General features: G+C 43.4%; 4 protein-coding genes across 7 annotated transcripts in view; all 4 read right to left on the bottom strand.

Annotated features, from left to right (window-relative positions):
* The window catches only part of ulk2 (unc-51 like autophagy activating kinase 2), a 34,499-nt gene extending 26,697 nt beyond the window's left edge, over positions 1–7,802 (bottom strand). Inside the window, exons 1-3 of the mRNA XM_047593909.1 lie at positions 6,504–7,802; positions 2,557–2,649; positions 2,309–2,350 (exon numbers count right to left, since the gene is read on the bottom strand). Of these exons, the coding sequence (XP_047449865.1) occupies positions 2,309–2,350; positions 2,557–2,649; positions 6,504–6,593 (225 nt within the window). The 5' untranslated portion in view covers positions 6,594–7,802. The remainder of the gene's footprint in view (positions 1–2,308; positions 2,351–2,556; positions 2,650–6,503) is intronic.
* Positions 7,803–9,965: 2,163 nt separating this feature from the next.
* tmem97 (transmembrane protein 97) lies at positions 9,966–12,078 on the bottom strand. The gene is made up of 3 exons (XM_047593912.1): positions 11,827–12,078; positions 11,588–11,732; positions 9,966–10,441 (listed from the first exon to the last, which is right to left on the bottom strand). The coding sequence occupies exons 1-3, from the start codon at positions 11,938–11,940 to the stop codon at positions 10,164–10,166; spliced, it is 537 nt and encodes a 178-aa protein (XP_047449868.1). The 5' UTR covers positions 11,941–12,078; the 3' UTR covers positions 9,966–10,163.
* Positions 12,079–12,983: 905 nt separating this feature from the next.
* Positions 12,984–19,001, bottom strand: si:ch211-167j9.5 (tyrosine kinase receptor Cad96Ca). Of its 2 annotated transcripts, XM_047593911.1 has the most exons (12): positions 18,867–19,001; positions 18,617–18,708; positions 18,439–18,526; positions 17,832–18,051; positions 17,428–17,566; positions 16,650–16,748; positions 16,218–16,378; positions 15,995–16,132; positions 15,332–15,443; positions 14,574–14,673; positions 13,818–13,917; positions 12,984–13,528 (listed from the first exon to the last, which is right to left on the bottom strand). In XM_047593911.1, exons 2-12 carry the CDS (start codon positions 18,642–18,644, stop codon positions 13,415–13,417), a joined length of 1,299 nt encoding a protein of 432 aa, XP_047449867.1. In that variant the 5' UTR covers positions 18,645–18,708; positions 18,867–19,001; the 3' UTR covers positions 12,984–13,414. The 2 variants fall into 2 exon arrangements, with proteins under 2 accessions (XP_047449867.1, XP_047449866.1); XM_047593910.1 differs by having other exon boundaries at positions 18,439–18,708.
* A 1,532-nt stretch (positions 19,002–20,533) lies between these two features.
* usp32 (ubiquitin specific peptidase 32) overlaps positions 20,534–25,034 on the bottom strand; it is a 51,044-nt gene continuing 46,543 nt past the window's right edge. For all 3 annotated transcript variants that reach the window (XM_047593905.1, XM_047593906.1, XM_047593907.1), the window contains one exon: positions 20,534–24,564. In XM_047593905.1, the coding sequence (XP_047449861.1) occupies positions 24,391–24,564 (174 nt within the window). In that variant the 3' untranslated portion in view covers positions 20,534–24,390. The remainder of the gene's footprint in view (positions 24,565–25,034) is intronic.

Here is a 25,034-nt window from a genome sequence, read left to right as displayed (position 1 = left end):
TGTTACAGAAAATTCTGAACATTGTGTCAAAAACTTTTTATTTTTATTCCAGACCGGGACTGAGACTACCGGTTCGCTGAGAACTCTCGTGATGTAACCCTAGCTATCTAGAGGTCACGCTGTGAGACGTTACCAACATGTTGATGTACATCCAATCATTTATTCATGAATGCAGCTATTCAGACACTCCCTGCACCATTCAGGCTTGATTAAACTACAAATACCAACATCCGTTTAAGCTATGTGGGTACAAGCTACTAAATAAATGAAGGACTAATAACAACCTCAATGCGCTACAATAGTATCAACAGTAGAACCAGTGATAAAGGGCAGAGTTGGAAAGCGTTGAAAAATGCATCTAATAATCTGCCTGCAGCAATGTGTGTATATTTTCAAAGCATATACTTTTTTAAAATCCACCCAGATCTGAAGTATGCGAGATGCCGAGATTCCGTTCGGAGGAGATTCCGGGCTGTGTTTGTAGTAATTTAACCCTGCGAACATGGGCTAAATGTGTCCAAAACTATTAATACAGGTGTGTTCGACTGTCACCTATTTTTAGAAAGGCATACAACAGCAGTTTCACATCAAACTCTGCGTCCTCATTGCGCAGGGGGAGCCATAGTAGGGCAGCTTTAAAAAGTAATGCCCTGTGATGATGGACGGGCCGGCTCAAGTATTACTGCACTGCACTCTGGGTCATTAGTCACATGCGCACACATCAGCAGTACGTTATGTACATTGTTTTCTAAAGCTTTTAAAGTCTAAGTACCAATTAATTTACTAATGCCATGTGCAGCGTAATGTTGATGCATTTCTCTCTCTCTGCAAATAAAGCCTCTTAATCTACTTGAATTCTTCCACCTTAGACTGAATGAATTCAGCTGTCCTGTTGATGCTCGCAGTAGCACACAAACGGAGACTAATCGAGTAACGTCCAGAGGTCTGCGTCTCAATTTCTCTGCAGTTGCCTTGCTCGAAAGCAGTTTCAAAGAAATCATCGGCACCAAGCAACTGAAATGGATTTGTTGCAGCTCACATAACAAAAAATAACCACATTACAACACTGCCTGGCCAAAAGAAACCTCTGCAGTGTCACAAGATTTATTTCCATCCAGCGTTTCATTAATTTCTCACCAAGATCTTGTATTGATGATGGGAGAGTCTGACCATTGCGCAAAGCCTCCTCCAGCACATTCCTAAGATTGGGAATGGGGTTAAGGTCTGGACTCTGTGGTGGCTGATTCATGTGTGAAAATGATGTCTCATGCTCATTGAACCACTGTTTCAACATTTGAGTCCGGTTCTTCCCAATGTATGTGTGGAAATGCTCTTACTTTCACTATGTTTCACTGAGTTCTACTGTTGATGACCGATCATGATCAATAAGGACTTTTTTCCGACCACGTTTCTTCCTCAAAGACGATGGTTAACCACCATCCTTCCAGTTTTTAATAATGCATTTGACCGTTCTTAACCTAAATGTAGTAGTTTCTGCTTCAATCTCTTTAGATGACATTTCTGCTTGGTGCATACCAATGATTTGGCCCTTCTCAAACAGACTTTTCCACAACCACAGGATGCCTCTTTCCACATGGTTGATTAAATAATGAGAAGCTACTCATTGCATCAGTTGGGGTTAAATAACTTGTTATCAACTGAAAGATAAGCACCCATGCAGCAATTATCCAATAGGAGGTTCGTACCTATTTGCTTAGTGAAATCCAGGTGGCGACTTTTTTTCGGCCAGGGAACGTATATAACACGACTGAGCCAAGACTGAATTATATATTTCTATGTAACATCTGTTACTGCATAAAAGACAGCAACTTTCATATTGTACTTTGTCTAATAGTGTGCATACATGCCAATCGTTGATGTTCACGATCCAAAAATGCCTTCTAACATTGAAGACTCTGGTTTTATGGAGTATAAATAGGCACAGGTATGTTTTACTAAGATGACATTATGTCCCGGTGGCACACTCTGGCTAAATAACTGAATTACAGCAACAGTATGGCCCTGAACCAGCTAGGTGTGTTGGGACAGAAGAAAAGGTATTCTTACTCAGCAGTGAACTAAAGGACTAGCCAAGAGCAACATTGACCCTCCTTACACAGTGAAGAGATTCGTGGATGGAGGTTCATTTGCCTTGAATTGAGTTTTTCTAACACAGATAGATAGTGGAACAGATAATGCCATCTTGTCGTCCACTGATACAAGAATGTGAATACAGCAAAAGTCAAAGGAGAAACACATTAAAATCCTATTGAAAACCAAGACTCTTAGCCAAATAAAAAAAACTTACCTGAACATCGTAAAGTGCCACAATATTTTCATGCTGCAGCTCCTGAGTAAAAGAAGCACAAAACAAGACACATAAGCTAGAACACTGGCTAGGCTAAAGTAGCTAATGGGATCACTTCCATTGATATTTCTGTAAGTGACCTCACAGCACCTTTCTTTCAGAGGTGCAGAGACACACAAGACCGATGTCCAGTCATTCTTTACGTACACTAAGAAGATAAGTGGAAAGCAATTAAGTGTCATGCTTACCTTCAGGATTTTGATTTCCTTGCCAAGAAGGATCTGGGACTTGGACAGGTTCTTCTTATTAATGCTCTTAATGGCCACTTCCCAATCAGTCTTCTGCGCAACACAGAGAGCAAGACGAACAAAAGAACAGATTAGACAATGAGGTATTCGGGATGTTCCTGTAAAATCATTCTGTATAAAGGCCACACATTTATTTCTTCTATTCTTATTCTACTTATAAGGGCTGCTGTGGCTCAGCAGGTTGAACAGGCCGTCCATGAACCAGAGGGTCAGTGTGCCACATCTTTGGCCAGGACACTGAGCGCAAAATTGCTTCTAGTGCTAGTGTGAATGAGTGGGTAGATATGTGACTGGAAAGAGCTTGGAGTACCAATAGGTAGAATAGCGCTATATAAATACAAGACCCTTCATCATTTTCCAAACTGACATTCAACAACCACTCACAGAAGTGCATGGATTTATTGTGGTCACTTAATGGAGAGCATACAGTCTTATACAGGTAGGTCATGCTTTGCCTCCGGAAATATTTCACTTGAAGTGTAAGCTACCGTCCCAGATCCTGGTGATTCCTTCCTGTGATCAATGACCAACCAGATGTTGTTAGTGGGTGCCTTTGGGTCCTATGGGTTTAGGGGAGGATGACCTTATTCCAGTGCATCCAACTTGATCAGTTTGGGATCTAGTGAATTTGGAGGCCAGGTCAACACTGGCGTCTTCTTGTTGGTTGCTAGTTGTTAGCTGACTGCTAGCCTGCTTGTCGGCCTTTCAGGTGGACTGGGCTTCAAATGTGTTTTGCCTCGGATTTAGACACATTCATTATCCTGTGTAATAATGAATGTTGTGCCGTTTTTAATGTATTTTTGTGTGTGTCTGTGTCAGGCTGCATCCTGCTGAGGATGGCTCCTGCCATCAAGGAGTGTCATTGCTATGGCGTAGCACCCAAAAGTTTCCCAGCAGAACGCTGCATTGTCATAAGATGGTCAATGCTATTCACTTCACCTGTTCAGTGTGTCGCCTGCCCAATTATGTTGGTAGTGTGAAAGACATTAGCAATGTGGCATAAATGGATCAGGACGCTTGAACCACAGCGCAGTGCCAGCAGCGCTATGTAAGAGCTGGCTTGAAGGACAAAGGAAATTTTAGCCGTGTCAGTAACACTGGGTCGCTTGGGTTTCTGACAGCTAGGGCAGCCTTCATACTGAATGACGACGCACTCAGATGACAGCTGCACAAATGCAAGGGTACTTTCGTTAGAAGCTGACGGGAGACTGAGGAAAGGGACCCATTTATTTTTTTTTTCTCCATGGGCTGAGATAATGTTTCCAGATGAGCTCCTGGGCAGGGTATAAAAAGACTCCCGGAGCTCACGTGAGCTCAAAGGCTCTCAGGACATGTGCTGCCCACACAAACACCCTAGCGTAGCATTCAGAAATAAACCCAGGAGGGAGCTAGACTGCTTCAATGCCCTTGAGAATAACAGCATGGGCAAAACTGATCAACGTGGCCAGTTAGGCAGGAAGCTCAGGAAGGGAATTCTATGAATAAGTTGCTTTCCAGGTGAATCCAGGTTAATAGGAGATGTTCCTGTTCTGAGGTGGCAGCCTGCCTAGAGCCTGGCATGGAATCCAGCACACGACTGGGGCGGCATGTGAGTGACATGAATCTGGGTTGGTTTGTGTGTGTGTGTGTGTGTGTGTGTGTGTGTGTGTGTGTGTGTGTGTGTGTGTGTGTGTGTGCGCGATACGCAGTAACACACAGCCAACAGAGCGGCATCCATCGCAGGCTCTCTGACAGCTTGCCCAGCCAAGTGTGACTGAGCTGCTGACACTAGACCCATAGAGGAGGAGAAGAAGAAGAAGAAGAAAAAAAATAAAAATGTGAACCCGCTGGCCCACAATGTAATGCTGGAGGGTGACGGCACCAAACCAGACTAATGGCTCGCTCACATAATGGAGAATAAAGCAGTGCGGAGTAAGCAGTTGTGCGCTGCTCGGAGTCATGCTGCAAAGACAGAAACCCGGAATAATGCGTGATCTCATTTATGAATCACAGCTGATTATAGACATGTGAGCAACAAGGAGATTAGCGGCAATAACACTGCTACCAGATGAAGGTGACAGCGGAGGACTGAGATGGCGACTATTACCAAAGACCTATCAACGTACAGTACTTCATTATCTTATTTGGGTAATTAAAAAAAGAAAGAAAACATACATTCTCAGCTAAAATATTTACATTGTCCAGGCAGTGACCAGTGTGGACAGATTAACACATTTAATAACATCCACTTCATTGAATTCAATGATACGGCATGAATATATCCGTCTACTCTTCTATACAACAGAACATATCATTGGATGTAATCATCTTCTCACGTTTTCCTTTTGGAAAAGAGAGGTTTAGAATAGATCTCATGATCTCACACCATGTTAAACACTTATTTGTTAAGTTTATTTAAAGATTTCATATAATTAAACTTTCCCTTTACTAAATGCATTTGTTTCTGGGCTCAGGTGTTAACAGTATTTCAAAAAACAGAGCTAATTGTGTAATATTAGTGGGTTGCAATACTGGTTTGATATCATTCAAGTTCAATTTGATGTTGAAAATTTATGTTCAGCCACAGAAGAATCAGATTCAACCAAATGTCACTGCTGAGCTTTTTCTAACTCATTTCACAGGTTGTAGTAGCAGAAGCTGCAGTTACCAGCGGGAGCAGGTTTTCAGCATCTCACAACAGTAATAATTTGTTTCTTTTATTTAGCAGACGTGTTGTTACACGTAAACATCATGGGAAATAAGATAGAAAAGTCACAAAAGATTTGACAATAAAATAAGCTTCCTGTCCTTTTCTCTTCTTTGATGAGCTTCTTGCACAATTACTTGATATTACACTGCAACATGAGCCCGCATGTAACATCCGACGCTGCCTGCAGAGCAAGGAACGCATCTGTCGGGTCTGCTGGATGCAGGTGGCTCCAACCTTCCCGTTTCTTTGAGGCGGTCCTATAAATAGGCTAAATGGCAAGCAGATGATCGGACTTAAACGGTAAATACACTGATCACATGCCGGGTCTGTTTTAACATGACCACGAGACCGCATGTGAGCGGCGGATACACAAGCACGCACGCGCGCACATGGACAGGCACCGATGACGGGGGGAGCAGGTGATCGTCTACAGGGCTGACATTAATTTTAGTTTCCAGGCTCTGAGCTAGTTATCGATCCTTGCAGTGAGACGAGAGCTGCACTTGCCCGGGCTAGGGAAGGGAGCCGGGGATGCTTTACTGCGGCTTTCATTGAGGAATTCAGGACCATCTGTTTCACACCAGTAGCAGTGGGAGCAACATGATGTCATCTCCTGCATCTCTGTCACTATACACAAACCAACCCACGACCCCAGCAATCGTTTTGGCGATAGAAAACCACACCCCGGTCAAATGCGAAGGTGTGCTTCGATATCCGAGCCTTGCATTCGAAATCTAAAAGTTGCAGTAGTTTTTGCCTCGCTGTGAATGAACCCCCGTGCAGCTCTTGCATAAGGAGAGCTTGCGTCCTGAAAAAGGCAAAAGGAAAAACACTGCACCCCATCCTCCCTCCTGCCTCAGTACGTCAGCAAGTCATTCACTGCTGCCTGACTCATCCGTTTCATGAATGAACGAAATTACATAAATGCACACACGCAAACTAACAGGCTGGTGAAAGTGCATTGAAATTAACCGTCGCACATGTAAGTCAGGATACAGGTACTTGGTCATAAAGGTGCAAGCAGATTTTACCACCCTCCAAAAAAAAAGGAAGGTGACAGCCCACATGCATTACTGCAGAACTGCATTCTGACTGACCCAGATTCTTAAATGAAGCTTCCTACTTGCCCTCATTTTTTTTCCTGCAAGAAAATATGGAGAGGAAGGGAGACAACACCAGAGGCAAGCGGTTTGTTTACCTTCCTGTGTCGTCCTTTGAACACCACAGCAAAGGCTCCATGTCCAACCAGGTCCTTTCTGCTGTACTCAAAATCTCCCACGGTTTCCATTGTGACTGTCCGCGGCTGACGGTCCAGCTGATGCTGGGCGCTAGTGGACAGCCCTGAATGATGCTGTCCTCTTCAGGAAAAAAAAAAATATATTTATATATATATATATATATAAATTGCTAAATAGTAGACTGGAATCCTGGAGCAAAAAAATATCCACTCAGTCCAGATGAAGATGCTTCTCGCACTGCGGGATTATTTCATGACAGGCTGCTCTGATGTTGCATAAATAAGACATGCAGCCAGGACATGATGCATTCACATGCCCTCCAAGTAGGCTGGGATGTTTGTGATATCACACGGAGCAGACGGTGTCGGGCATGGCTATCGACAAACCCTGAGCTAAAATGCACCAGTGCCAGCTGCCAGTCTCTGACCCGCCTGGATGGCTGCGATCCAGCTCTGCTTTACGCTCCGAGGAGGAGGCTCGCTGACATACTCTGCGTCCCCCAGACGGCTGACCTGTTCAGAGGGACAGTCTACATGATGCCAAGCCTGGTGGACAGGACCATGCAAAGACCGAAGCTGCTGCAGACACACACACACACACACACACACACCGAGCTATCTGTTAGCCTGACAGTGACATAACCCTGTGGCTACACCTAGCATCATAGCTGCTACCCATAACAGGTCTCAGAAAGCATGCTAACAGTTATGTGTAAATAACAGCACCTTGGTGGACACTCAGTAGCTAATGTCTAAAATACGCTCGCTGTGACAAACTATGAGGCTAGCCAACAATCACGCAGCACAACATCTTCTTCAGGACATCAACACACACACACAACTGCTGTTCATCTGGAGACGTTAGTCCTTGTTGTCTGTCCTCTTCGACAAGACGTCCGAGTCCACAAGACACATCTCTGTCCTCTTGTCAGACACATACGGGTCTCCCCGGAGAGCATTTATTTCATCCGTGTGACATAAAAAAAAATAAAAAATAAAACAACAACAACAAAAAAAAAATGGGACACTTCGTCGTTTCCTTCGTCGTCAAGTCTGACGGGACGGCTAACGTTAGCACTGGGAGCAACTGTCAGCTTCAGTTAGACATGTCCCCGAGTTCAGAGCCTGAACCAGAAGCAGAAGCTGCTGATATAAAGGGAGCAGTTTTAATCTCTGTGCTGCTCTGTTACATCACAACAGACCAGAGATCCTCCCAGCACACGGCTCACTCAAACAATACATAAAGATAGAGCCAGATTTCCTTTTATAGCCTATCCCTCCGCCGAGAGCCCCGGAAAGACCTTCCCTTCCGCCGCGAAGGCTAGTTCGTGTACCGAAGCTTAGAGGGCTGCTTAAAAAGTTTAAAAAGCAGCCCGGAAAAACACACATCTTTTCCCAGAAAACATTATACTAAAAGTATGTTTTGAATACGAGTAGCACCACGGATGATCCGAACATGCTTATTGATCTTTGTGTACATCCTCTGTTTACGTCCCCTGGTGGCTAGACGTATATATAACTTTAAAAAAAACTATAAATATGACATACAAACAAAAAGATTGCTTTTCTTATTGTAACTTGATGAGAATACTGTTCTGTAAGACCGATAATTAAGATCCGCCTCAATGTTTTTAAAGGCTGTTTCGGAGGGAAATATTTCACTTTCCTTGAGAGTCTTAAAGTGTAATACAAGGTCAATGACCGCACTTAAAAAAAAATTCGACACACATTTGCCACAGTGAAGAGGACTTGTTTAAGACGAAAATTAAACTGGCTTTCACCATGTTTTTTAATCTGTCATGCGCACAAGATTAAATGACAATAAATACGATTTTCAGAATAAACAAATGACAGATTTTGAATTCCCTCTCATACTAAGTCCATAGACACGTAGCTCATGTTAATTAGTCTCCCCAGCAATAAAGTCAGAAGGAAAGTACATGTGGATTATATTTAATGCTTTTATGCAGCACCACGTTATTACTCTTGTGGTAACCTGAATCTACCTAGAGAGATTTAAAGGCTAATACACGTACACAGTGCTATTTTGTTTTTTTTGTTTTTTGTTACCAGCTTTGGAAAAATCAAATTAAGTGCAGAATGTTTGTACTGTATTGCACAGGTGTCCCAATAAGTGACATCAGTGTATAACTACACAACTACACTGCAGTGTAAAAAGCAAATATGGCCCAAACGCAATGGTGGGTTATCGGTTTTCAGAAGTGACAGTGACAGGTACCTAAAATTTGTAGTGTAGTGAAACGTCGACATCCTCGAAGTTATTATAGGTTTTGACTTGAGATGTGATACTACCAACAGAAAATTTGTGTCATGAACTGGGGGTGAGGATGTAATGATGAGATCGTAGTTTTTCATTACAACAAATCCACGATCAGACAGATATTAACAGATTTTTTTGGTCAACTAACAAAGTGAGAAAGCAAGAGACATAATACTTCGGGTTCATCCAGTCCATCATCAGGAGAACACTAAACACCCATGGTATCCAGGGCAGAGCGGCAAGCACAAAAGCTTCTGCTCTCCAAAAACAGCATTTCTGCTCGTCTGTGGTTTGCCAAACATCATGTGGACGAGTCAGGCAAGACTACTGGGAAAATAGACAGATGAGACCAAAGTAGAATTATTTGGTTTAAATGAGAGGCATGTGTGTGGAGACTAAACAAGATCGCATTCCAGCATCAGAACCTCATCCTGTCTGTGAAGGGTGGTGATGCCCTTGTTTGGGCCCGTTTTGCTGCATCTGGACGACTTGCCATCACTGGTCGACCATGAATTCTAAAAGACGGCGGGACATCTGTCCGTGACCTGAAGCTGGAGATGAACTGGGTCATGCAGCAAGACAATGAAGATAACCGTTCATGTGAGGAAACGCACAAACATCTCAGAACTGAAAGGGTTCTGTATATATTTATATTTTTCTCTATATATCTATATATTCTGTACAGAGGAATAAACTTAAACCTCTCCCAGCCGCCGTACACGACTGATCAGAAGTTATCAGAGATGTTTCGTTGCTGTAGCTGTGAATGGGGTCACTTACCTTTCTTGGGAAAATAAATACACAAGTACATTTCTTCCCCTTTCTACTTTCAGGACTAGGTTAAAGAGGAGAAAGAATCATTGCCAGCTTTAGGCAGGGGGAAGACTTATCACTTAGCTTTCTGGAGATCTAATTCAGACAGAAAAGAGCCACCTTTGAGCGTATCAGAGAGAGAGGATAATGCACATCAGCTTTCATCCAAGCATGCTCCGGGGCCGCAGCATCTGCACAACTACCACTGAGATAGGATCACTCCTCTCTCTGCAGCTCACTCACCCCGCTCACCACATTCCTTCATCTGTGTCTCTCTCATGACAAAAAAAAGGATGTGGAAATTGCTGACAATATAACACCCATATGGGAACATTTATAACTCACTTTTATTCATTTCTAGTGCACAAAGCAGTGGTAAAATGTGGTCAACATTTAAAAACAGCGACACTTCATGGCTGATTTAACCATGTCGGGGTCTCCCTGACACGGCCTCCCACTCGTATATTCATTCCACGCAAAATCCAGCTCCTAAAAATCAAGAGGAAGCGAGATGCTTGTCTAATGTTTCACTTCCTCTTCTTGGCTTTGGCTGTAGTGGCGCTAGTGGACTTGGGGGCGGAGTTGTACGTGGAGGACAGCAGCATGGTGAGGAGCAGCAGCACGGGCACCACCAGGTACGGCGCGTATATGGAGACGAGCAGCCAGCGCTCCCGAGGGGTCTGCGGACCGGGGTGGGGCTTCTCTGGGAACTGGTGGAAGAGGATGTGGGCCAGGATCGGCAGCAGCGTGGTGGCCACGTGCGCGGAATACACGATGGCGGGAGTCCGGATCCACTTACAGCCACCTGGAGGACAGGAGGAGGAGACGGGGTTATCAGGCCGCAGGACAATGTTTGTGAAGACATGTAATGTGTTTTTTTTTTACTTATTTTTATTATCATTGTCATGGTTGTGGCTCACATATTTGCCTGTGGTGTGGAAACTACACCGTTCAGGACAGGAAGGGTCTGTCTAAGACTGCACACTTCCCATCACTACAGGACATTTACAGGACCAGAGCTATTAGGAGCACAACCTCTTCACACTCCTGCTGTGAGGGAGACGCGACAGGGGTGTGAAATCAAGGACAACTCACAAAACAGTTTCTTCCCTCAAGTCACTCTGAACAGCTTCCCCATCAGTCCCACTGAGTCTATCTGTAGCACGACGCATAAAACACTTGTTTGTAGTAGGGGTTTAAGCTTTAAATGTTTAATCTAACAGATTTCCTATGCAACTTTTTATATTCTGTTTTTTTTTTTTTGTAGGTTTATATTTATCTTATTTATTAGTAAGGGACACTTGCAAAGTAAGAATTTCATTGTATGGTCTGCGTGGCTTTTTTTCTTCTGTGCATATGACAATAAACATCTTGAATCTTGAAATGCTCTAAGAGTCAGAAACTAAATTCAGTTCAATTGACTTTGGGCATGAGAGATTTTGACAAATAAACCCAGGACTATCACTAGTTGGTCACACTGAGAAAATATAATATTATGAAATATATATTTAAAATGTGCTTTAAATAAATATAACGTGGCTGAGATGTTATTTGGTTATCCACACTTGTACTGGTTGTGTAATGACCAAACAAATCCGACAGGGGTCGCGTTTGAGCTACTCTCCTCGCTACTCTGCACCGTGCTGTGCCAAACTCCATTAGAAAAACTCGCAATTTTAATTCAACCTCGTTTGTCAAACACAAGACATCAAAAATAAATACACACACATATCTTCTCCTGGACAGTAAATCGCGTTTAAGTTCACCGACCTAACTAATGCCAAGCGGCCGCTCTTGGAGAGAAAACAAAATAAATGTTCACAGTGTGATTTACTTCCTCGTAACTGTAAATACACTGATTTTTAAGCGGACTCTGGCACGACTAACCCGTTTTGTGCATGACGTTAAACTCCACAGATTTAAACACCAGCCGTGTTTTGAGTTAACTGACCTTTCAGAAAAGCGTAGGCTGCAACGGGGAAAAAAGGCAACTGAAGCAAAGCCTCGCAGAAAATGAAAGACTTGAACCAGTGGGGGGGATCCACCACCATACTGTCTTTGAAGTCCTTAGCGTACCATTTCAGGAGGTCTGTCAGCTGGTGGGAAACATGGGTGAGTAGTCTTATAACTATGAAACAGTTAATGAAAGTTTCAGGACATTCAATAAATGTAGCACGTTCTGGCACTTACCTGCTCGGGATACACATGTTCAGGTAGCAGTGCTTGTAAATCAATAAACAACGTAATAGGAATATGAGAGGCGAAATAGAGGAAAAAGATTATTTCTAACACACGGATAGACATGATCTCTGGCTTGGTCACTGCACATACAGTATGTGTGTGTGGGGTCCAAGTTCCTGGAGAAGTGTGTCGTAGAAACGCGTGTTTCCAAACCGGATCCCATTGGCTCGCGCATGTGAGCGGGGCGTTCCTGAACGCACCATTCGTCCCACGCTGTGGACTGAGAAGCTGCTGGACCAGGTTTACCACAAGTTCTCACAGGTGCTGAGGACCTGTTTGTAGCTTGGCCCTCACTCTGTGGTCCAACTCAATCCAAACCATCTCACTTGTGTTATGTTTTTTAGGCAAAAACAAACAAACAAACAAAACAGATGGGATGGGATGGCATTTCATCGTGGTAGCCTTGTTGGTCAAGTGTGCCTTAACTTTAGAATAAATCACCAACGTTGTCACCAGCAAGGCCCCACGCACAACATCACACCTTGTCACCACTCGTAAAAAAAAAACATCCTTTACATGTCTCACAAAGACTTGCTGCGTGGAAACAAAAATCTCTTCACACCAAAGTACTGATTTTCATTCCTCTAACGTGCATTCCTTGCGGCTCTTGGCTCAAGTAACTCCCTTCTTGTACTTGTTCCTACTCCTTTATTCAAACATGAAGGCCCGATTCACACAGTCTCCGCTGAACAAGCTGATGCTGAACTTGAACTCATCTCCGCCGCAGCAGAGGTAACTTTCCTCATGAGAGCCACTTTCATCTACTGTTTGACGATTTATATGACTGCACTTGAAGATATATTCACAGTTTGACCCTGATGGCTTAAAGTAATAATGGACTGTCCTTACTTTTTACTTAGTTGAGTTGTCGTTGCTTTTATTTTGATTAGAACAGCAGTCTAATAGGGCTATTCACCGTGGGGAGGTGTGCACCAACCCTACCTCTGCACAACAAACATGATGGTGACAAACACATAAAGAAACCAAGAAACTCCACAAACTCCCCCTTGTCAAGGCTCACGCGGAGCCGATGCAGAGAACGCCAAGAGTGTGTGAAGCCGTCGTCAAAGAGACAGACAGCTGCTTTGAAGAATCCAAAATATAAATCTAGTTTGTTTAACACTTTTATCGCATCATTCAGTTTGTATTCCTTCACAGTTTCGATGTTGATACAGCATTAATCTACAATATAGAAAATACAAACAGAAAGACAAAACATGAAATAACTGTACACAGAGCTTTTCTGCTGCCCATCCAAGTGAACCACATTTAGATGGTTAGATATAAGATGGATACAAGATGAAGTAGAAATATTTAGTTTGTTTTTACAGCCAAGTGCATTGTTATTATTATACTCTTACTATACATGTGACTTCTCTTCAAAGGCATGTCCCAAGCCAATAAAAGCCTACAATGAGTGAATAAAATATATAAAAAAATATAACATATATATAAAAAATGAAGTGGAGATTTAACGATACCAGAATGTGTTTGTTTCTTCACTAGGGTACCTAATGAACCGGCAAGAGAGCGTGTACTATGTGGGATTTCTATTTTCCAGGTTGACGCTGGCTTCTCGTATACATTTGGGTTCGTGGTATTCGGCCTCTTCTTTCACCAAATGCTTTGGACTGTCCACATCCACGTAATCCTGAAAAGAAGAAAAAAAAAATGAGTCACAAGCAAAATGCTCGTTAGACTGGTCATCTGCGGAGGTAAACCCAGGTCTGTGGATACTTTCCCATAAAGTTGGGGACAAGCCACATAAAGGTGCGGCGGGCTATATAATAATGACTTCAGCACATGCTAGATGAAAGTCACGTGACCGTTAACCTTTAATTTAAGCAATGTGAAACGACAAGATTAATGAATCACTGACTCAGCTTTTAAGAGTTCAATCATTTTTTCATGTAAAGCATGTGAAAGGTGCCGTCACTCACCGCATCGTCCTCCATTATGTTCTCCAGCATGCAGACAATGTCTGAGAACGAGGGCCTGAGCGTGTACGGCTCCTGCCAGCACTCTCGCATGATGTGGAGCCTGTGGGGTTTAGACATTCAAGGATTCACAGTCACATCATTGGACACGGACCTAAACACTGACCTAGTAGAACATTATCAGTTTGGGCTTAAATGTCATGGTTTGCACCGGGGAACTCCAATGGAAGTTGGAGCTCATCGTGGCCATAGAATAAACTGAAGCCGTACATAGACTTTACATGTCGATAACAAAACTGATAGACACAACCCTGTGGTTATTCATCAGTCTAGGGCATCACCACAGACCAGAGAGACAGATACCGTCAGGGAACGAAAAGTTCACTCGGAGGTCCAACCCTTTCAGTGCTGATGTGGCTGCGGGAGCCATGGCAACCCCCCTGCAACCCCAGATCGAGTGGGCGTGTGATACCGTGCACCTTTGTAATTGCAATGCTTATAATAGCCCTCTAATTGAATCTAATTTTAATCTGATGCATTGTGGAGAAATTATCTTCACAGCCTAGTTGCTTATGTGCATTAAAACCGATTAACAAAGACAGTAATTGCGTTGATTTAAAAAAAATAACTGTTGGTTGCAGGTTCACGTCTCTATTAATTACCTGACAAATGTGCAATTTAATCCAGACTCAAATGATGTGTAGTAAACTTTTGTTTTTTGGTTCAACATAGCATCACGTTTCATCATCTGTCACTTACATCTCTGGTCTGCAGCCTTCAGGGTTTGCGTTCTTGTGACCTATACAGATGTGGTATATCACGTCCTCTGAGGTCTCCAGGTTCGGGTATGGCAAGGTACCTAGAATTACAACATCTACATGTGAGCAAACTTATATAACATAACTGTTATGTCGCACTTTCTTAAAGTAGATTTCCTATGTTGGTTACTAGGTCATTACCAGGGTCATTTTCATTAACATATTTCCGATATTATCCAGTCATGCAGATATTTTTTTTTGTTTTTTTCACTCACTGAAATGTATAACACTGGGTTTAGCTGTTATGTTTAAACACTGTACATGTCACAAACTTCCCGAATCTCCTCGACTGCATTGAAGTGAAGGGAGAATCTTTTATGTGTCATTGTAATTTCCTCCAAGGTTTTTATTAGAAATCATTAGTGTGGAACAGCAGCCTGTCAATAGAAGCTTCTATCACTCCCACAGCTATGATAATGATATTACAATATGACATGACTGCAGTTAAACGGAAAATGTGAGTGCAAGATGTGACGAATGAATGAAGAGTTGAAGGTGGAAGTGAAACAGGCCAAAAAAACCCAAAAGTTGACGTCCCACTGCAACCAGTAGTGGTCAGAGAGGAAACTGTGACATGCAGTTCGAATGAGCTTCAACTGATAACAGCTTCATACTTTATCTTACCCCCATTCATCCACTCAACCAACCGTTCTGCGCCAAACTGGTGCACGCGTTTAACACCTGAAACAAACGACTCACCGAAGGTTTGCATCTCCCACAGCACGATGCCAAACGCCCATACGTCCCCCATGAAGCTGTAGTAGTTGTTCTTGAAGTACTCAGGGGGGTACCAGCGCAGGGGCACACGCTGCTGTACAAGTTACAAAGGAATACAACGGAGCATAAGCAGAGGAGACACAACATGGGGTCACAATCCATCCATCCATCATCCATCCAAAATTATACACGCTTGCATGTTTCACACGTAGTATCGCAATCCTTGTCGTGTCCAAAATATGTTACTAAATATCCTATAGTATAAGTATTCAACAGGGGGTCCACGACCCCTAGGGGGTCCGTGAAGTTACTGCGGAGGGGTCGCAAAATCTTTGGTTGATTAGAAATTTTATATATATATATATATATACATATATAGTTTACTTCCATTTTAGGAATCTTTTCCTGTGAACCCTTTGTCATTTTCATTTTTTATTATAATAATGATATTATATATATATTATTATAAATAATGATTTAAGTTTGAACAGACTGGATTATTAACCAGTAGAGTTAAAAGTTCTCTCCCTGGATTATTTAAGTTGTATGACACAACAATTTTTCAAAAAAGCTGAACAGTGAAATCAGAGGGTTATAGCAGTAGCGTGTAAGTGTATAAGCGTGCGTGCGCTTGTGTATTCTTACCCGTGGGTTTCTCCAGCGGCTGCTGCGGCGGCTCGTCATGCGGGTCAGGTCTCGAGCCAGGCCGAACTCTGCCACTTTCACCTCCCAGGGAAACTTGTTGACCATGATGTTCCTCAGAGCCAAGTCACAGTGCATGATCTGCAGAGAAGACCGAAGGAACCAGGCTTAACGCACTGAGGCATCAGTCATCACTGTGCTGTTCGCGGCCCGTGCTGTGTGTTACCATTTTGGAGCGCAGATGCTGCATGGCCAGGGCGATGTGGTAGGAAGCGATGGTGAGGAGGCTCTGCAGCTCGGGGTCGGCGCTCAGGTGGCCTCTGTTGGTCTGCAGGAAGGTCCTCAGGGTGCCGCAGCTCACGTACTCCATGATCAGAATATAAGGCTCTGAAGAAACACAGAAGAAACACAGTTCATCCGTCACACTCAAGAGAAAGAGACCCGAGGCCTTATGAGGTTTCACCTGAATCTATCTGTTCTCTTAGAACCAGGAGCACACAACTGCGTAAGTGTTTGTGGTTAATTCATCATTACTACTTGTAGAGTTTCTAATCTGGTGGTTACTTGTAGTGCTGCTTACACAGTTAAACTGCAAAGATCGTTGAACGCAACACGGCAAAGTCTAGGTAGCCCATTTCCTTCTATGAATGTCTCTTACCCACAGCGGTGTTCCAGTCCAGTATCTGGAGGATGTTCTTGTGGTGGACCAGTTTCTTCATGATGGAAACCTCCATGTCTACGTGTTTCAGACGGACGCCTAAGGGGGAGAGGACACGAAAATTAAACCAAAACAAGCCAAAACTAAAATGGTTTAATTCCAAATTCAGACCATTTAGAAAAAGCCTTCTTGCTTTCTTTTGTCCTTCTTCTTCTTCGTCTTAAGGTTTGGCAGTCTACCAAAACACAAAAATCATCTAGATTTAAAGTAAAGATAGTTTTTGGATGTTCATCTGTTACATATCACCATAATGTCATCACTTTGTTTAACAGCATCGGATAAATCTAAAGACAACATTAGAACATTGTCTTTACACCTAATGGAGAGTGTTTGGTTGGAAATGTGCAAGTAATTCAAAGTCGAATTGAACTGAAAATACCTATTTGGTACGATACTGATCGTAGCTCCTGGAAAAGCAGTGACTATGAAGTAGCTTGACCTAGACCCATAATCTCTGGATGAAGGTTTTTTTTTTTTTTTTTGGAGGAACAGGAATTTGTGGAACTATAGTCGTGAAAAAAAAAGAATTACAAAAAAAAAGAGAACACTGTTTTAACATTTATCTGCTGCAGTAAAAGAGTACCTACACGGAGAGAATGTAAACTGCCTTTACTCACCTTCAGTAATGTGATTTAATTAACATGTTATTACGAATACCTTTTGTTTTCAGCCCTGCTCTACAATGAGCATCACAAAGAAGAAGCAGAAATTCTCGTACCCTCCTTGCTGATCTTGCAGGTGAACAGGTTGTGGCCTTTGCACGTCCCCCTGTTCATCCTTGCTTGGTAGAAGACGCCTTCCTTCCCCGCTTTGATCAGCTGCAGCAGGTTCAGGTCGGCCTTGGTGAACCGCGGATCCTGGGATTCAAATATTCACGGGAAGGTTTTGCACGGGAGAGCAACAATAACAGCAGCGGGCGGCACTAGCTTTAGAAGTTTGTCTCTCTGTGTGCTATGGTGATGATACTGTTTGTTTGGAACGAAGGCGGCATTATACACAGATGGCACAGATAGAGAGCATCTGAAGTTTCCTCTGTTCTATCTTCAGAAAATCTGATGCTACAAAAATAGGTCAAATGTGAGATGCGTGGCAACATGAGCTGTTGGCGTGTCAGCGACATACCTGCTGCAAGCCTTTCCACAGCCTCTTGGACGACAATCTGACATTGGTGGCCTGCGGCTGGGGCGCTTGGGCCGGAGGCTCATCCACCTCCTCCTCCTCCTGAGGCTGCTCTTCGTGGGGCGCCCTCACGGGCGTGGTGGCAGCCTCCAAGTGGGGCATGCCACCCAGCAGAAATCTGCTCCTCCGTAGGTCTCGAATGGTCAGGCGCAAAGAGCGATACCTGCAAAATGAAGTTTGACCGGTTGTGAAATGTAAAATTGTCTTTAGCTCACCCAAAACGTAACGCACTGTGAGCTGTGGAACAAATCTGATGACAAAAAAACCCCAAAAAACAATGGAATGAAAAAAGCTTGTTGCCGTTTCGATTTCTGACGAAATTTCTGAATAACTTTGCCGCGTGGGCCTTAGATCCTGGCAGATATCTCGTAAGTAACACAAACCGTGGCTGCAGACTTGCCGTTGTGATGTAACAATATTCTATTAATGCTGTATTAATGCAGAGGCAGTTGCATATACAAAAAAATCTGTCCTAGTGCCACTTCGATTTGGAAACTTAGCTCAGATTATGCAATAAAACCCGTCGTGAAATCATCTGAGCCTCCCTTACTTCATGAGACACATGAGCCCCAGCAGCATGAACACCAGGACGGTGGCCGAGAGAACACCACTCAGGGCGTAGACAAGTGGGAGCTGATCTGCAGGGGGACAGTCAGAGCCAACACAAACATGAAAGTCACAATGCGCAAGTGGATGTAAATCTTGACGCGTGAAGGCCGAGAGCTCACCTGGACACTCGGAGCCTGTATTGGACATGTCTCCTGCTCACTGTGGACAGTTAGGTCAGCGGTACGGGCAGATAAAAGAACATCACACAAATCTGGAAGACAGATGGTGTCGCATTCACATAAAGAGAAAACTGAGCAGGAAGAACAATGAGGACTTTTCATTTCTTTGACCCCCCCCCGCCCCAATGAAAATAAGAGTGAACAGGAAGAGGCACATAAAAGGCTTTGTTACGATATAAAACAGTCCTACCTGCGTTTTCTAACCGGTGTCACTTTGATGAAGGCCATTCTCCTCAGACTGCGACGCAGACCGGAGCCACGGTGAAACTCACGTCGGTCCGCTTGTTGTGTTGGGAGCGTCTGAAGATAATGTCAGAGCCGTGTGAGTGTCACCAGCAGGAGCTCCCATCGCACGCGACCACAACACAAGCAGAGGAAATGAACAGAAGCATGTGGTTTGAGATGCACTAAGCGCTGCATGTTCAGCAAGTCTCTGTGGTCACACAGTATCAACAGACACCAAAAACTCTATTAAACTGGGCCACTCAGGGAGGATCTGAAGCAGTAAGTCACAGTGATTTCGCATGTAACTTAAATGCATTTACATTTTTGAATAGTATTTCCTCCATCTCTGACTAGACGTATGCAGATAATTTATCTGAATAAAAATAAAAACACATATTAAGGTGTATATGAAGTATTCCAAGACAAAGTAAAATTGACATATGTATTAAAGGTCGGCATTATACGAAACGGATTCTGTCAATGTTATGTACACTGATCATAACATTATGACCACCTTCCTAATATTCTGTCGCTCTCCCTTGTGGCTCCAAAACTGCTGTGATTCATCAGAGGACCTTCTGGGGGTGGTTGAGGGGAGGGGCCTCTGTGCATCACCCCACAGATACTTGATCAGTTTGGGATCTGGTGAATTTAGAGGCCAGGTCAACACTTTGTGCTGTTTTTCATGCTTTTGTCAGTTGTTCCTAAACCATTTTTGTGTTTGTGTCTGTGTCAGGCTGCATCCTGCTGCCATCAAGGACTGTCACTGCTGTGGGGTGTCTGGTCTGGTCTGGTCTGGTCTAGGTGGGTGGTACGTGTCTGAGTTACATCCACATGAATCTCAGGTCCAGAAGTTTCCCAGTAAAACACTGAATTGCCAAAAGACGGTCAGTGTTATTTAGTTCTCCTGTCAGTGGTCATAATGTTGTGGCTTATCGCTGTATTTCACTGATACAGTAGAGGCTGGGACCAAACTGAATAAACGTCAGACTCAAGTGGCTGTAAATTACACTGACTAGGTTTTCTTTTTGGTTTGTTTGTTTTCCATTTCAACAATTTTTTTTTGTCCGAATCTTCAAACGCGTCCGACTCCACCACATTTTCAAAGTCGACCTCTGTGGCCTGATATTTGCCTCTTAAAAGGGATTCAAATGTCAAAAGTCGGTATTAAGTGAGAGGTGGACAGGAAAAGGCCGTTCAGAAGGCGTACGCAGGGGGAAAAACATGCATCTCTCGGCAGCGGCATCTATTTCGGGGAAGTTGCTGCAGAGACCCTGTGTGCGGTTTCCTCCCTCATCTGTATGCAGGCTTTGTGCACCAACACCAAGAAAGGACAATGACGAGTACAACGACTGTGGCGCAAAGCTCAGACATTTCAAGCCCCTCGAGCTTCGGGGATGCCGATCCAGTTTTGGATATCGCTGAATAAAGATGAATAATATTGTCTAGAGGAAGCTATTTCAGAATTGTGGTGAAAATGTACTTAAAGCGAGCGACCACACAGTAAAAAAAGACAGTGACGCTAAAGTTTTCTCTCAGCTAATTAAAATGCAACACTATTCTTTGCGTATTAAAAAAAAAACTTTCTGGCAGCATCGGGATCCAAATGAACACTCAAGTTAGTCGGGCAACTTCATTTCCTCTGCAGAATTTAATTTGTCGCTTGAGTATTTTTGTTACAGATCAACAGTATCACTCCATATACAACTACAAGTACAGTATTTTGTACAGTCCATATTCAAATACATAGTTTTCATTGGCTTATTTACAAAACACATTTTTTTTATCTATGTACATGGTTTCATGTCAGTGCAATGTGACTTTCTTTCAACAAACACCTTACAAAAAAAAAAGTTCTTTAAATTAACACGTCTGGTTCAGATCTGAACTTAAATAAAGAGTCTACAGACACTGACACACAGCTCAGTAGTAGATTGCACTGCCTGCCGACACCGGGGACCAGTCTTCTGGGTGGGAGGGAGAGGGAGGGGGAGGTGGGTGTGGGGGTATTGAGATATGAGCCCTGTGGTTTACAGGATCAGCGTTTGCCCAGTTTCAGTTTCAGTTTCACAGTTCTGTTGGGCAGAAAATCTTTGCTTCTGGACTTTTATTTTCTTTTTTTAAATTTGTGCTGAAATTAACCACAAAGTACAATGTTGTAATTTTGCAAATGCAGTTTTAGCTACAGGTTGTTTGAGGGCACATTCAAGGCCAAAAAAAAAAAAAAATCCTAAGTTGACATCTATTGCACCTTTAAACGAAGCAAACATTTTTCACACACTGGGTTCTCAAATCCTTAGTACAACTTTCCCCTTTGAGCCATGTGATGACAAACACGGACACAAACTGGACGTCGTCTACGACTCGGTGCAAAGGCAGGAGGGTGGAGGAGCGGTAGAGCTGAGCAAGCCGACATAAATAGCACTCATCTGTACATTTCCATTTGTTCAACAAACGAGTCTTTGCAAAGGAAAACAACGTTTGGTTCGGAGGGACGCTCCAAACACATCGACCATGACGCTTTCTCCTCACAAATACAGCAGCTAAAAAGAAAAGAAAAAAAAAAACACACAGAGGCTCATCTCCTCTGTGATCTAGAAGAAAAAAAACCGGGGGAATCGTTTTTTTGTAGGGAGCCGCCGGCCGCTGTCTGTTCACAGTGATTAGACTGAGCCTCTCCTCACAGGAGGAGCTCCACGCATGCAGCTACGGAGCAGACGTCAGGCCCCGGCCGGACTCTCCACACGAAGAGAAAACAAAACAAAAACACAGGTGGTTTATAAGTGACCTCAGCGATCACGTCGAGCAGCCGAGCCTTCCGGATACAAACAGGATTGTAATTTATAGTTTACATGACATCAGTATTTAGACCAAATGAATCACACAAGGAGCTAAAAACGTTGTGGTCCAGCGTAAGCGTTTACAGATCTGACGCCATCAACAGGGTTGTGTCTGATATCAGGGCGTCTGAACTTTTCCAGGTGGATTCCCTGAAGTGTCCCGGAGAGCGCTGCTTATTACACGGAGCAAGGACAAAATGTTATGAGACAGTTATTGGGTTGGTTGTGTTGAGGGTTTTTCGACATCGGATTTGCAGATTTTCCTAAAACAAAACCAAATTTAAATAAATATTCACTCATCGTTTGATTAACGACGGAACCCATATCCTCCATAGATATTGAAATGTCATCATATATCAAGCCAATACTTGAAATGAATGAAATTGAAGGAGATGGTGAAATATCACTTGCTTCTGAATCTCATTCGTGGTTTTAGAAAGGTTCAGATTAACCTGTTCAGGGGCCTGGTGCCGGGTTTGTTCAGGGTTTCACACCATGCAAGTAAAAAAAAAAAAAACAAAAACAAACAAAAAACAGTGAAATACCAAAGCCGTTAAAATTACATTTTGACACAGCGCCTCCGCTTTACCCGGGATAACCAGGAGCTACGCTACGAGCCTTAATCGTCAGGTTCACGTTGTGCTTTAAATGGTGCGCCTCGTATTTACACACTTAATATAAAGACGGCTTCTCGTCTCCCCAGATAGTTCCTTGAGAAGTGAAGACTCAATCTGTGTGTCAATGGGAGCTGCTCGTGCTGCTGGCGACATCATTTTGCAACCAGGGGGCGCGAGGAAGGAACTGGATCCCCGCCCTCAGCCACTCGCTACGCGCAATCTGGCTGCAAATCGTGTCGCCAGTTCAAAGCAGCAGCGGCCATTTCTGCAACGTTTCACTTTGGTACAGTAGGAGGAAGAGACTACCGTCTTTATATCACTCCCCACAGCCGCATGCAACGCACAGATTTAGCCCAGGACACACCGTCACACACGCTGCGTACACTTTACGTCCTTTCATTTGACACATTTTGGAATTAAAAGCAAATTTAGGAGAAATCTGTAGCTGCAGCAGCAAGTATTAGAATAACACACAAATGGGGAATCAAAGTGCTGGCAGTTACGTTGCATTGTGGGTAATGTAGGTCACAGATTTATTATGATAATAATTAAAAAAAGATACCTCTGCTGAATTGATTTTGATTAATTTGAAACTGTCGCACGGTATCGCATCTTAAATATGACATTAAAATCACTGGTAAAATCTTTTTTTTCTTTTTTATACATATATTTGTATACATATCTTGTTTCCAAAGACGGTGTGAAACTTAGATACGTCTGATTCATCCACAGTGGAGAACAGAGTCTGGGTTAAAGGTGCATGTTGCAACGGCGCTGCTTCCTCCGAATGAGGCTTTCAGTTAAATATTAACTCCTGACCTGAAGCAGCTCCAGAAGCTGGACCTTAAGAAAACAAACAACAATAAAATAAATCTCTTAAAATGACACATGAATCAAAAAAAACAAAACAAAAAAAAAAACAGGATTAAACACATACTGTCTATTACTCTTGAAGCATGGCACCTGTCCTAAATGCACCCAGATCCCCACTACAGAGCAGCTGTGGCGACGCACAGGTCGGCACGGCAGAAACCACCAGGGGTACATGTCATCTATATGGCAGCCGCAGGATGAAACACAGTTTTGGCAAAAAAATGCCTCATTTCGTGTCACCGTCAGAACACGTGTGAGCGTCCTCGTGGAGGGACGCAGGCGGGTGATTTGTTTTTTTTTTTTTTTTTGCGTTTTTTTAAATTTTTTTTATTTTGCTGGGGGGGATTCTCCTGAAATGTATGTACCACGTACGCGTCCTACGATGGAAGGAAGCATTTCATTATTAATAATACTGTCACAGACTTTAGGGAAGAGTTGGCCGACAGACTGCAAGAAGCGATGAGGTAGCGTATGACTCATGTTTTCCCTAGATGCACAATCGCTAATAAAACCTTTGGAGAACCATTATTTAAAAGCTCGTCACGGTCCGAGATACCAACTTACATCTCAACCTGCATCCAATCGTGAATATTCTATTTACACCCAGAACGCATTAGTATTTTAAGTTTTTCAGGATTTTTTATTTTTTTTTTTAACTCTAGGTGCATTTTTTTTTTTTTTCCTTTTCATTCTGACATCACAAGTGATAAATGCAAAATGAGAAAGCATCACTTCATGATTTGGCCAAACCGGCGCACATTCAGTGACGCGTTAGTATTGGTTACGTGTGTGTGTGTGTGTGTGTGTGTTATGGCGACGTTCACGAGGGAGGAGGGAGAGAGGGGGTTGTTTCATCGGGCTCAGCAAAGTGCACCAGTTTAGTGCTTTCATGGGTGTGTGTGTGTGTGTGTGTGTGTTTGTTTGGGGGCATGGGGGGGCTTCATCGTTGTCTTGGCAAAACCTTTTCGCTAACCCGTGCTCGTAATCAAGCGTAGAAAGTGCTGTGACGCATCCCTAAACACAGCGAGCGCTCTAGTCATTAGCAGTTTGTGAGAATTCTTCTGAAGGACCGAAACGTCTGGCTGGCGTTTAATGCTCGGAGCAGCGGGCTGAAAGCGGAGAGCAGGTGTAGTGCTGGCTGATGGAAGACGAGGTGCGGTCACTGGAGGACGCAGTACTTCTTGTAGTCGGACTCAAAGTCTTCGTCCATGCTACTGGTGTCGGCCATCTTCTTGCCGTCGATCTTTGGCAGGAACTGGGAGTAGTCCACTCCCTGCTGCTCGTAGAAGAGGATGTAGGCCGAGTCGGTGTCGATCTCCTCAGAGTGCACTTCCTGTAAATGATTAGAATAAAAAAAAAAAAATTTGTTTTGTCAAACGTTATCATAACGTGATGCCATTCGCCGTCTCTTCCTTTTAGACAAATAGGCAGCGATCCAACACATCAGATAGAGGTCAGATAACGTTTCCTCCTTCCTGGTGCTGGATAAAGGTTGTCTGTCTAGGTGAAAGAGGAGCCGTTAACCGGCCGTGAGAGCAGACTTTAAACAAACCTTAATGCTAATATGAAGGAGAAGCTGCTAAGAGTCGCCCTCACTGCAGCAGCAGCATATGGGACGTGACTCATTTCACCATAACGTGTCAAAAATGACATTTTCTAATGGCTTGAAATAAAGCGTTAATAAACATTGTGCTATTGCCATCTAGCAGATTGCTTCACAGAAGAAAATACACTGTTAATCTCATTCATTAGCTCCTTTTGCTAAACTAATTGTGAATAGACTTCGCTAGGCCTCGGTTTGGA

The sequence above is a fragment of the Mugil cephalus genome, chromosome 9 (assembly GCF_022458985.1).
Source record: "Mugil cephalus isolate CIBA_MC_2020 chromosome 9, CIBA_Mcephalus_1.1, whole genome shotgun sequence".
Taxonomy (NCBI): Eukaryota; Metazoa; Chordata; class Actinopteri; order Mugiliformes; family Mugilidae; genus Mugil; species Mugil cephalus.
This window is presented reverse-complemented; position numbering and strand designations above follow the sequence as displayed.